Source organism: Colias philodice, chromosome 9 (genome assembly GCF_061535455.1).
Source record: "Colias philodice isolate Cphi_HAF_F1 chromosome 9, ilColPhil1 Martin Lab GWU primary, whole genome shotgun sequence".
NCBI lineage: Eukaryota > Metazoa > Arthropoda > Insecta > Lepidoptera > Pieridae > Colias > Colias philodice.
Genome location: NC_143094.1, coordinates 6,885,628 through 6,899,002, shown reverse-complemented (window position 1 = coordinate 6,899,002; position 13,375 = coordinate 6,885,628). Strand labels below are relative to the sequence as shown.

The window sequence follows — 13,375 nt, the reverse complement described above, 5'->3', positions numbered from 1 at the left end:
AAAGTTTATATATCTATAAAACATTGAATGCGATAAAACCAAAACATCAAATTCATCGTGCTCTTTCTTGATGGATGGTATATTGTATATTTAGTAAAAGTGTAGTAGGTAATAAACTTATTTAAATGTGTAATAAGCTTTATACTTACTAAGTATTACTTAGTATAGAAAAAAAGTAAACACGATTTTTACCAAAGATGTTACTGTTAACTAGACTGTACCAAAAATATTTGTTTTGATAAAATATGATCTATTACTATTTAATAATAAAAGTAGCTTTTTCCAGAAGCGGAAGCTAACCAAAAACGGTCCGAGGCCCGAGCGAGAGGTCTCCCTAAAGGAAATGGTCCTTGTCTAACATTTTGACAACTCATTTCTCAACCAATCATTGACGTTGTAGAAATGGTAAATACTTGACCATGAATTTTGTTAGACTTTGCACCATCTCACACAAACTTTTACGGTACAATATATTACCTACACTATGTTTTACTTTATTTTTACATACATTAAATTAGGTAGCGTATCAACAATATACTATGTAGTATGTACCTACTGGACATATACCCGCTAGCTTTGCAAGAAAAATTTGTCCCTTATATTGTTAAGCCATGGTCACCTAGTTAGAAAGAGACAAGTTGGAACGAAAAGCGCTCTCAATGGGACCGGTTTCTGCGCCATGGTGCACAATCTAGATACCTAATAGTGTCTTTGTATTTCAAATTCATTTAATCACTCTTAACCACAACTTTTGGTTTTTTAAATATAGTGAATAATAAATATATTATTTTACTAAAACTTCAAGTTATAAGGTCACATAATTTATCTGTAATCCGTCGCAACAGCTGTCAAAACTTTGTTTATTCTGTCCAAATTTTACAGACGATACGATAGGCCATCCTATTGCCTACTAGGTACCTAAACTCAGTTGATTCATAATATTATCGAGTCAATGGAAGAATGGATGAATAGAATGCCCGCTGCATAGGTCAGTTCTACATTCAGTGGTGGTGATTATTTGTTATTGTGTTAGCTTTGATGGAAAGACTCATAGATTTATGTACTCGGCCTGTATCAGAATTTCAATTGACTATTTGTCGATTGTTTATTGATTTTGCTTGCGAGAAATTTCCACTTACTGACGGTTTTTGCCAACAAAGGAGTGTTTAGTTATTGTTGTTATTTCCTGAAACAGTAAAAGTACAACACAATGTATTGAAAATCCCATAATTACATTATTAAACGATTGACAAGTATATATATGTAACACTGATACATAGCGATAATAAATTAAAAAGGCTCGAACATTTTTGTTGTAGTTCAAAGTGATGTGCGATACATTGTGACATTTGAGAGGTTGGTTATTACAAACGTCGAAAACTTAGCTTTGGGATCAACAAATTGAATCTTGAAAACCAGGAACCAATGCAATACAGGTATTATATTTTATTATTACATAATGATAAATACATTTTCGAGATAGTTAAAATAGCACACATCAAACTACTGGTATTTATTACTTAAAGATTGCAGTCAACATGTAGGTGTGTTGAATTGTCATGACTTTATTTTTTATCATTACTTTCTATTCTAAGAATAAAATATTAATGTAAGTATAGTATTTTTTTAATCAAGCACACAGCTTGAACACACTAAAAAAATATGTATAAAGAGGTTATAGAAAATAATTGTATATTTTCTTCTAAATACTCATAAATTTTCATAAGCCAGTTATTGCAAATATAAACCTGAATTGAAAATGATCTAATGAAGTTGTTCATTGAATATTTGTGTGTAAACAACTTACAAAAATTTAGTTGTTTGTAAAAACACCAGTTGGTACAAAACAAAATCAAAGCAAATGCTACTTGTTAGTTGTTGTTGATACTTTAAAGATTGGGTTAAATTAAAAGCATTTTAAGTACATATAAATAGATCAATGGAAAAAATTGATCAAAATTTTGTTCAGGCTACTAAACTTTTACATTTTAAATTAAATTCTAACATGACTTAGATAACAATAATACCACTTACTTAGTGGTCTTTTATTATTAAATTAGTTTAAATATTTTACTGTTTTTAAAGATGTACCTACATAGTCATAAACAGGTTGTTTTACTAAATAATTTATATAATATGTACCTTTATAAGGATTCAATCTCAAACTCAAATATTTATTTATTCAATTGGACTTCTTCTAGACGCACTTTTGAATTGTCATAACATATTTTAACATTTACCATCAATTCAGAAAGCAGTTTCTATGGAGAAGAACCAGCAAGAAACTCTTTTAAAGTCATGTCAATATTACAATTTAGTTTTACATAACATATCATAGTATGCACTGTCTTGTGGTTCTTACGCGACAACCCTCCATGGATTTGTTGAATGTGATAATTATGACATTATACAAAATAATTAATAATAAGCTACTTATTTTACATTCATACTAAAAACAAGCCTTACTATGTGACAGAACTACACTTCTCATAACTATAAAGATAAATTGCAACTTAGAAAAATGATTTATTTCAGACAAAATTTTTAAAAACCATTTATTAACACCTATAAGTACAAACTTTATGGTATAATATTATTTAAAAATAATATTGACAAATACTTCATTATTATCAATCAAAACAGTCATCACTCAAATCTGCATATTTTTTGTCAAGTTTTTAATTTAAAATGGGTATGTATAATAGAAACAGGGGGTAGTTGAAAAAAGCAGGAGACAATGCTGTCTTGTGTTGGGTAAAAAAATTGAAAAATGATTGTGTTTTTACTCTATTCTGTTCAGTGGGCTGTATTATAATTATGTTATCCATATCTACAGTTATCTTGTAACAAAGATAATATTTAGGTATTTGATAGTTAACTATGTAATTTGCATTAATAAGAATGAGACCTAATAATAAAATTGAGACAACAGGCAATATCGGACAAAATTGTATGACAACTATTCTTAATCAATTTTGAATCCTTTTTTAGATCTTATTGCTTTAGATTTTATTACATACAAATCTTTATAATTTATCTTCTTATTTATTTACAGTTTTGTTTAAGCCCCTCGAGGGAAATTAGAAATGGTGGACTACTACAGAACACTCGGTGTTACGCGAACTGCCTCTGAGGCAGAAATAAAAAAAGCGTGAGTTTTCTTACTATTATTATTAGTTATTATAGAAAAATCTATAATTTTTATTTATTTTTTATTTATCCTGGACTTTATTCTTAGTTACAGAAAACTTGCACTCAAATGGCATCCAGATAAAAATCCAGACAATGCAGATGAAGCGAATAGGAGATTTAAGGAAATATCAGAAGCATATGAAGTCCTTTCAGATGGTAATGATATTTAGATCTTTCATTTAATAATATCAATTTAGATGATCTTTAATTTAATAATGTTATTTATTGTTTAAATATTAAAATTTAATTCTCTGTGTACATGTTATACTTAACCAAGATTAAAAATAATAAAAAATGTTATAATTTCTTCAAATAGGTAATCTGTTATAAACAGCAATTGCAAATTTATATTAATATGCAAAATTTATCTTTACTTACTGAGCACAATACGCTCGATGTCACTAATTCATGTAGGTGCTTGGGTCCATAAAGTGGACAAGTATGTTAGTTCAAAGAAGGTTTTGTTGTTGGGTAGAAACCAAGCGGAAAGTATATGATGCACGTGGATCCAGTCACCACAGTCACAGATATCAAAGCAAGAATGGAGTCAATGGTCACCGACACTTTAGCTTCAAGGGTTTTTTCGGAGACACGCCATTTCATCGGTTTTTTGGTAGATGTTCATTTATTGTAGGGTGTTCTTTGATAGTATGAATCTATTTATTTGATTAAAATGTTAACCCTCAAATGGTTGCGAAATATACACTCGTTTAGCATAGCTGCTTTACGTAAATATTATAATCATGTAACGTAATGCGTTGAGGCAGCTTATTTGCTTTTTACTCCATTTTGTGTAGATATTTGTCAATTGTTTCACCACATGAGGGTTACCTAAGTTTTCTGCATGTAATCATACTATTCAAACTAAACTAAAAACAAACTTAACCAAGTTTACGTTAACCCTGAATTTGCTATTGCTGTATACCTACAGCTAAATTAATATCTTTGCGACTAACAGTTAACAATCGAGTTTTGCGTGGGATTTATTAATTATAGTACAGTTAAGTCGGTCAACATTTTTCGCTTGTACATCAGTGTGAAAATAAGCAATTGAACTCAAGCTCGATTAATAAAAAATGGTTACATCGTTATTAAAAACCGGTTTGACAGTAATGACTAAGCTAGATTATAATAATAAGTAGGTTACTTAAGTTACAGTATGATACAGAATCGTCGGAACACCTACACTTAAAACCGTTACGATATTATTATTTTTAAGCGTCAACGCCTTGAGAATACGTAACTAAAGTACTTACGATGAAAAACATTCATTAACAATGCAGATTTTTTGTTCTAAGTGATTTTCTCGCTCAGTTCTTTGTTTTCATTATAAAACGAATTCATAATCTGCAATTTGCTGGAGAATCATCAAATAACGGTTAAATGCTTTCATCGAATAAAAGCTTCAAAGAATTAATGCAGATTGAAGTAAAACAGCTACGTTTTACTGTCAAGCAATATTTAAATAAGTGAACATATATTTTTTTCTGTACAGAAAGAAAACGCCGCGTGTATGATCAGTATGGTAAAGAAGGTCTGAATAGCAGTAGAGGGCGGCGTTCTACCTCTGATGAAGATTATGACTTTGGCTACCACAGTTTCCCGTTTACATTCCGCGATCCAGAGGAAGTCTTTAGAGAATTCTTCGGCGGCTCTCCGTTTAGTGAATTATTTGCAGGTGAGATTTTTTATTTTTTGTATGGATACAAACATTAATTATACTAAGATTAACCCACACAACGGCTCACAGTTGCACCCACACAATTATAGATACTAAAAGTTAATTTTTATTTCTTTCTTTAAAATCGTTCCAAAAATCGTATACGTATATCGTTCATTAGTCATAAAGGTGCCGTTATAAAATGTTATAGATAGCAGTTAAGTTTTAATCGAACTGGTTAAAAAACTTACACCAGGTAAAATGCTTGATAATAATTGATGCACATTCAATGGTATTAGTCATTTTCCCAATAAAGGACTATCGTCATGCTACCATAATGGTGGGTCAAATGGGTTTTTTAACTTATGTTTCCGAAAACTATAGCGATTTTTTTAATTGTAACTATATACTTACCTTACTTATTTCTGGTATATTTTTATCATAATTTATTAGTACTTACATAATAAAAGTCTTAAACCTAGGAAGTAGAAATGAACGTAGTCGGTAGTATACAGCATAAATAATATTTTTATTTTCTTAAAAAGGTGGACTCCGTTAAATATGTACTTTAATAAACAAAGATGCTTGCGAATATGTCACAAGAAAAATAATTTGTCATCAAAGTCAAACATGCATAGCGATATAGATATATATTATGTCTATGTCTGTCTGTGATAGGGATTTGCATGATGTATAAGATAACCCTTACACATTCATTTAATGTAAAAAAGCGACAAGAAAGCTTGCGTATCGGTTGTATGCAAATTTTTCGCCATTTACAAACATCGTCGTGAGTTTACAATCGCTCGGCATTTTGTAATATTCTGAATGTACTTTTTTCATACTCCACAAGGAGCCGATAGCGAATGAAACATAATTATTGAACTATAGACTATAGTCTATACTTTTTCATAGTAGTATGCATAGATTACCTATACTCGGATTTTTAATTGGACAAAGTAAACTGACGTTTACTGTGTGGTCAGTTTTTGATGAAATAAAAAGGGTAGTATTTAAACGAGTGACTGTAAATTAAAGTTTTAGTTAACAAAAATAATTAATTGGGGTAACAGAATTACTAAGTGAGCGACTGACTGCAAGCGATGAAAAATTAATAGATCAGTAACTAACAAACATTAATTTGCGTTACTTAAATATACAAAATGAGCAGCTTCATAATATTTGAGCGACCTAATATTGTTTGAGTGACAAAATTACGTCTTGTATTATTTTCATTATTTGGCATATGATTTATTTATACTGAGTGGCATTTTATCTTAATCGAGGTATTTCGAATAGAAAAATCACTTTGAAAAATACTATAATGGACAGAGTAGGTACTATCAGTTCAATTTTTTTTGAAAGTTTTATCAAATAACTATTTGAACAATTTATTCTAGTGTTTTTAGTCGCTCTAGAATTCTAGATGAGCGTAATTTAGTCGCTCACTTAGTATCTAGTCTATTCGCTCACCTAGTAATTTAGTCGCTCATATACCTAGTAATGTAATCACACAGTTAGAATTCTAATATATAAAATGGATTAATCACAACTGTATTTTATTATCAACCAATATTCGTTGTTTAGTTTATTTGTCGATTACTCAAATTCATACCGCTCAAGTTATTAAATCAGTATCTCATAATCAATCGCTCACTTTATTTTCAGTCGCTCGTTTTATTATTCCCCAAATAAAAATAGCGTTGTCACAAAGTGAATGATTGAAAATCGGGAATGAATGAAATTGAATCGATCTTCTAGTGAATATTTAGTGTGTAACAATATAACATCAAATAAACACAACAATGACAACAAACACAACGTAATTAGTTACAATTAACGAAAAAATTACAAAAACAATAACGTAAATAGCGTAACAATAAAAATAAAAAAAAATGATTATATGTAATTACATTCTACTAGTAACTTATATCTTATATAGCTTTATATATTATAATTAGAAATAATGTTATTTTTTAGTTTGAAATGATGAACTATTCACACTCATTGTTCATTCATCTGATTGAATGAGAACTGAATTCCTCACTATTATTTATTTTATTTATTTATTCTTCATTGTATACACATCAAGGAAATACAAAAATGAAAAAAAAAACACAATAAAAGATATACAATGGGCGGCCTTATGGCTATAAGCCATTTCTTCCAGGCAACCGTCGGGTAAAGGATAAAAATATAATAACTTCGGTAGTAACTATGAGCCAATAGTTATCATGAGTAATAAATATTTAACCAATAATATATATAGTAACACATATACATAAATATTATACAGAATATAATAATCACATACATACATACATACATACAGATACAAATATACATACATACATACAGATACAAACAGCAATACGATAATTACATAAATACTACAATTAGAGGGAAAGGTAATAATCTTTCAGCATTTTCTTGAAAGAGTTTATTGTTTGAGCACAACGAATTCTCTCAGGTAGGTTGTTCCATAAACGGATTGCAGTGACAGTGAAGGAGGAGGTGTAATATTTAGTTGAGTGTATAGGGAAGCTAAGCAAAAGATTGTTGGAAGATCTAAGAGAGTAGGTATCAGTTGCAAGGAAGTTGAAATTAGATTTTAAGTAAGAAGGGGAATTAGGACAGAAAAGAATTGAGAAGAGAAGGTTGAAGACATGCATATTCCGGCGTGAACGGATTGGCAGCCATTTAAGTTTCTTACGATACTCGGAAATATGATCAAACTTTCGCAACCCATAAACAAATCTGATGCAAATATTTTGGAGCCGTTCGAGTCGATTAAGCTGCTCTTCACATAAGTTTGTGTAGCACGCATCAGCATAATCCAGGAGTGGCAAAAGAAGAGTCTGCGCCAGCATAACCTTGGTAGGTATGGGTAGGAAGTGGCTTAACCGTTTTAAGCTGTTTGCGGATGCATACACTTTTTTAGAAACAGCTTTGACTTGTGGTACCCATGACAGTATTTCGTCAAAGGTTAACCCCAGATTTTTCACCTCAGAAGAGTATGGTATAACAAACCCATCGGTTGTATACATGGAAAATCGGTCCAGTTAATTCTTGAGCGTAGTTGTGAACTTCCAATGACTATTGCTTGGCTTTTAGTAGGATTAATCTTAATACCAAATAGTTTACTCCATTCGTGTATAGATTTCAAATCAGTGTTCAGAGTTTGAATAGCATTAGGAAGAGTGTTGAGTTCTGAGTGAGCATATATTTGGAGATCATCTGCATACATATGGTAGGGAGAAGATAGTTTAGGAGTAAGAGAATTTATAAAAAGTGCAAAGAGGAGTGGGGACAACACGCCACCCTGTGGGACACCAGCTGTAATGTTGCTCCAACACGATATTTGATCGTTCATTACAATGCGTTGCCGGCGTCCAAACAGGTAACTTTGAAACCATTCAATTACCGTTGGAGATATGTTAATAGAATTGAGCAAGCTCAACAGTAACTCAAAATCAACACAGTTGAAGGCATTCGTGAAATCCAGTAAAATGAGTACTGTGAGTTGCTGGCTATCCATACCTAAACGAATATCGTCGGCAACTTTGACTAGAGCAGTAACCGTACTATGACCAGGACGGAAACCGGATTGGAAAGGACTTAGGATGTGATTTGAGTAAAGGAAATTACTTAGTTGATTATATACAAGACGTTCAAGAACTTTGGAGAGGAATGGAAGGATAGAAATAGGGCGATACTCATTGTAGGATGAAGGATTACTTTTTTTAGGGATAGGAATAATATGAGCATCTTTCCACATGGATGGAAATGTATGTGTGGTTAAGGAAAAATTAAGGATATGAGTGATTGTAGGAGCAATTATGTCAAGGATGGGAATGATCATATTACGGCTAATACCGTCACTGCCAACGGCCTTCGAGGTGATGGACAGAATATTCTTTTTAACACCACAGACGGAAAATTGACGGAAAAAGAACGGAGGATAGGTAGGTGTCGGAATAAGAGAAATCTCATTTAAAGAAGCCTGTTTGTTGATGTGAGCTGAAGAATTGGAACAAAAGAACTTATTAAGGTCATCTAAATTTACACTTGAAGGAACAGTACCATTTTTATTGCTTCCGACACCTAATGACTTAAGAAACTTCCATACATTGGATGGGTCGCCGTTCTCGACCGAGCTATGTATATGGCGTCGTTGCGCATCCCTACACATAGTATTGCAGCGATTCCTAATGTTCTTATATTTTTCACGACGCTCATTCGATTTACATGTTCTCAATTTGGCTTTAGCACGGTTTTTTAACTTTATTATTTTTTGAATCTCAGGTGTTATCCAAGGCGACGGTGCTTGTTTCAACTTGACAGGTCTGAGTGGAGCATGTTTATCGTATAACTCTGTAAGGAGAGAATTGAATGTCTGAATTTTAGTGTCAATGCTATCAGCACTCAAGACCTGCAACCAATCAATCAACAGAGCATCATCACAAAGAGTTTCCAGATCCATACCACCAAAGTTACGCCGCAAGACCGTATATTACTTTAAGAGCTAGCGCGCACGAGCAACTTTGTCTCCGCAACTATTTTGTCTCTCCCACCTATGGGCTAGTATGAAAGTGCGCGCACGTAGCGACGCAACTCCCCATACAAATTGATGGGAGAGACAAAATAGTTGCGGAGACAAAGTTGCTCGTGCGCGCTGGCTCTAAATGTGGCAGCATTATTTTACAAAGTGACAATAGCTGCTGTCAGTTTACTTTGTCTAATTAAAAATCCGAGTATACAGATTACCTATAGAAATAATTGCATCGCTTTTTAGGCAAAATTTGCCTCAGAATCACCTATCAATGTACCATACTGGTCCATAAGCCTCCATGTATAACTTTTTTCTAGATATCAACGGGCACAGTCACCGCAGACACGCGCGTCGGAGCCACCACCCGAGCACGTCGCTCACGTCCTCCCTGTTCAGTCCGTTCGGGTTCGGCATGCAAGGGTTGGACGACATATTCGCGCACGCGGCGTCCAACGGCAACGCGTTCACGTCGTTCTCTACGTTCAACAGCTCGCTGGCCGGGCCCGGCAGCGCGAACATGAGGAGCACCACAACCACCACGCGGATCGTGAACGGGAAGAAGATTACTACTAAGAAGTTAGTGTTGTGTGTTTTGGCCTGATCCTGCCTAGTGCTTTAGTTTGTTACGCTCATAAATCCTTTCTGTATACTCTCTTTTAAATCAGAGGCATCAGTCCTCTGGTCATGGAGGGCGGTGGTAGCGCTAATCATTAGGCGATCCCCCAGCCTCTTCAGCGATTATGACTACTGTAAAAAAATATTAAAAGTAGAGAAAAAATTCAATTTGGGCGTATTATGTACTTACATTATATTTTAAGTACAAGAGATAATCTTATAAGAGCGAATTGCGAAAGTTTAAGAATGTTTAGATGTATGTTCGTTACTATTTCATGCGAAAACTTCTTACTATCTTTACTTAATATGGTTGGTTTTCCTGTAGTGATTCCTGATTATAATTGTCAACAAAACATACGACATATGTATTGGTTTTTCCTCTTTACTTGAACCATTGTCATTCTCAGAAATGAATTGATCCATATACAATCCTTTGTATATGAAGATAAAATTGCTTTGGCATGCTATGTTTGTAAAATCGAAATTCAAACATTGTATTAATTATCGTATTATCTTGTATTGTAGCATAATGTTTGCTATTTATTTCAGAGTATCGGAGAATGGACGAGAAACAGTGATGTCCTACGAAAACGGGGTCCTGAAATCAAAGACTGTCAATGGCGTACCTCAATCACTAACATACAGTTAAATTAACGTGGTAACTCATAACCAAACATGATCCAAATGACAACTGTACTCAATTTAATACATGAGTAACATGTTCCAACTTATTATAATTTTTGCTTTATTTAGTTTAGTTTCTGATAATGTAAATTTTAATGTCAACCTTAACTGTAAGCTAGGTTTGCTTCTTTACGTTAATTTCTCATACTCTTACAAAAATATCAAATCGACTTATAGATAATATTGTATCTTGCTCATAAGGTTGCAATGTTTGCAGTTGGGTAACTTTGATCTCGGTCTTTGAAAGAGAAACTACTAATATTTGTTCCAATGCCACTGCAACAACACTTATTTTTTTTTAAACAACTGAAAAGTGTTTCAAAACATGTGTGGTCATTATATTTGGCTTATTAATTTCATGTTATAGAGACATCAAAGTTAGATAATATTAATTTTTTGATATAACACAGCTTTTAGTTTTAATATTTCTAGGTTTGTTGCTTCAATTTTTCATTAAAACAAATTCAAAAAGGGGTAGTATAAATTTTACTCACAAAATATATGTACCCTGTTGGGAATATTATGGCTATTCGGACTACTGTGACTATTATAAGTTTTTAGTAAATTGTATTGAGATATCACAAATTTAGTCATGTTTATTGGATGTTTTTGATACATTCATTTCATTACTTACACCAAGGTCGCAAGAAATTTGGTGTAATTGTATTCAATATTTTAAAAATTTACAATGATAACTTTGTGTGAGCTTTAAAGATTTTGCATTACATGTGATGTTAAGATTTTACAATGACGGGTTTTAAATCTAATACACGATAAATTGCCGTTTAAATATTTTAGTATAACTGTTTAGTTGTTTGCATGTAGTATATTGCGAATTTATCCGTATCATTTTTGGAGAAAATATAATAAATAAATTGTAATTAGTAATTTTATAAGAATGGTAAATTCAGTAGGTACTTAATTAACGTCGTACATATTTACAATGTCAAAAAAAAATATCAATAAATACTAGCTTCAATATCATTTATGCTACTTACAGTCGATGTTGTTGTTAATGGCTATACTATATCTTGTGCCATTAATATAAAAGTAGATTAGAGATTATCTTTTCAGATTATTGTAAATAAATAATATTTGTTTCAAGGTTTTGTACCCAACAAAATTTATGTTAGCAAATAATAAGCACTGCAGAAATATTAAATAAAATAAAACGATAATGCTTTATTATTTGATTATATTTTTATTTTGTCCCTTCATATCGTGAACGGCTGAGGTAATAAGAGTAAAGACCTAAAAAATGTACGTTTATGTACTGTACAAGTTTGATCAAGCTTGATCTTTTTGACAGATGTAGGTAAATTTTTCTGATCGACAAAATTTACATGTATTTATATATTATTGTCATTTTTTTTTTGGGGAAAGTTGTTTACTTTCATTATTATGAATACTCACCCATCGTCACTTATCTACCCAATGGTTTTATGTCCGGACTCCGGTGCAATAAAGAAGGTACAATACACCCATACCATCTCGTCACAGTTACAAGTAGTAGGTATTTTAAAACTTAATTTCTTGGCCTACTAGATATTTTCTGTTTCCCATCGCATCACTAGCCTGTCTATCAAAAATATCAAGATAACTTGAACAAGGTTTAAACGTAGACACTTTTTATTACCGGACCTACAGTGAGTCAAACGGTGCGGCCCTGTTGTGCGGCCATTACCCATTGTTGAAACGAAAAGAAAAACTTACATAAGAAACAGAAATGAATTAATATTTCAGCACATTCAATGTTAGGTACGGATCCAAAAAGTAAAACGGACTCTATTAGTGAGACTTCGCTGTCTGTTTGTCCGTCCATCTGACACCAAGCTAGCATATTATGTTAATGAATCCAAACGATCGGAAATTTATATTCAAGGTTATGCCAGTTCATATAAAATACGATATAGGGCTGTTATCACGAGATATATTTTTAAACTAGCGACCCGCCCCGGCTTCGCACGGGTGCAATGGCGGCCGGCCGGTACCGCCGCAAACGCTACGTCTCGCAATTTTTAAATCTGTAATATCTTCGAAAATATTCACTTAAATCATACGGTGTAAAGGGCCATATAGATCTATATTAAATGAACAATGTATTCAAGGTATTTAATTCGTTAAGGATTAATGTTGTATTGGTTAAAATCGCTTCGAAATTAACCATTATTTGTCGTAAAAAGTAAATGACAAAAAAAGTTATTGTGGGTTATCCTTAAGAGATAGACATATACCATCGCGGACTTTTCTGTAGACCTTTTCAATGTGTATAATACTTAGTACATTATTTTGATAAAACTCGTAGGGTTCAGCCTGCGTTTGCAATGTAAGCGGAAAAAATGTAATTATTTACGACATCACATTAGAAACCTCAAAAATAACAGTACTTCTCCACTATTTAATGGATGTTATTATACATATAAACCTTCCTCTTGAATCACTCTATCTATTAAAAAAAACCGCATCAAAATCCGTTGCGTAGTTTCAAAGATTTAAGCGTACAAAGGGACATAGGGACAGAGAAATCGACTTTGTTTTATACTATGTAGTGATTTATTATTAATGCCATAGTATACTAAATAAAATAAATTTAAAGAAAAACGATAGCTTTTTTGTACGGATCCTTTAGTTTGAGGAGTCCCACTTATCCGCTTTTCGTCAATCGAAAACGT

The 13,375-nt window shown here is 32.4% G+C and overlaps 2 protein-coding genes across 5 annotated transcripts in view; both read left to right on the top strand.

The window, feature by feature from the left end:
- The window catches only part of LOC149485887 (lys-63-specific deubiquitinase BRCC36-like), a 38,057-nt gene that overhangs the window by 18,627 nt on the left and 6,055 nt on the right, over positions 1-13,375 (top strand). The window lies entirely within an intron of this gene.
- Positions 831-11,891, top strand: mrj (DnaJ heat shock protein family (Hsp40) member B6 mrj). Of its 4 annotated transcripts, none has more exons than XM_089699225.1 (8): positions 831-988; positions 1,320-1,436; positions 3,056-3,151; positions 3,239-3,348; positions 3,668-3,805; positions 4,688-4,870; positions 9,722-9,980; positions 10,569-11,891. In XM_089699225.1, the coding sequence occupies exons 3-8, from the start codon at positions 3,087-3,089 to the stop codon at positions 10,666-10,668; spliced, it is 855 nt and encodes a 284-aa protein (XP_089555351.1). In that variant the 5' UTR covers positions 831-988; positions 1,320-1,436; positions 3,056-3,086; the 3' UTR covers positions 10,669-11,891. The 4 variants fall into 4 exon arrangements, with proteins under 4 accessions (XP_089555351.1, XP_089555354.1, XP_089555352.1 ...); XM_089699226.1 differs by having other exon boundaries at positions 882-1,010; XM_089699228.1 differs by lacking the exon at positions 3,668-3,805 and having other exon boundaries at positions 832-988.

What these genes read in the sequence shown, in the direction of transcription:
- mrj (XM_089699225.1), top strand. Translation starts at nt 3,087, where the DNA reads ATGGTGGACTACTACAGAACACTCGGTGTTACGCGAACTGCCTCTGAG. An exon ending in ATATGAAGTCCTTTCAGATG is followed by an intron (nt 3,349 to 3,667) that starts GTAATGATATTT and finishes GTTGTTGGGTAG; the next exon opens with AAACCAAGCGGAAAGTATAT. An exon ending in GCCATTTCATCGGTTTTTTG is followed by an intron (nt 3,806 to 4,687) that starts GTAGATGTTCAT and finishes TTTTCTGTACAG; the next exon opens with AAAGAAAACGCCGCGTGTAT.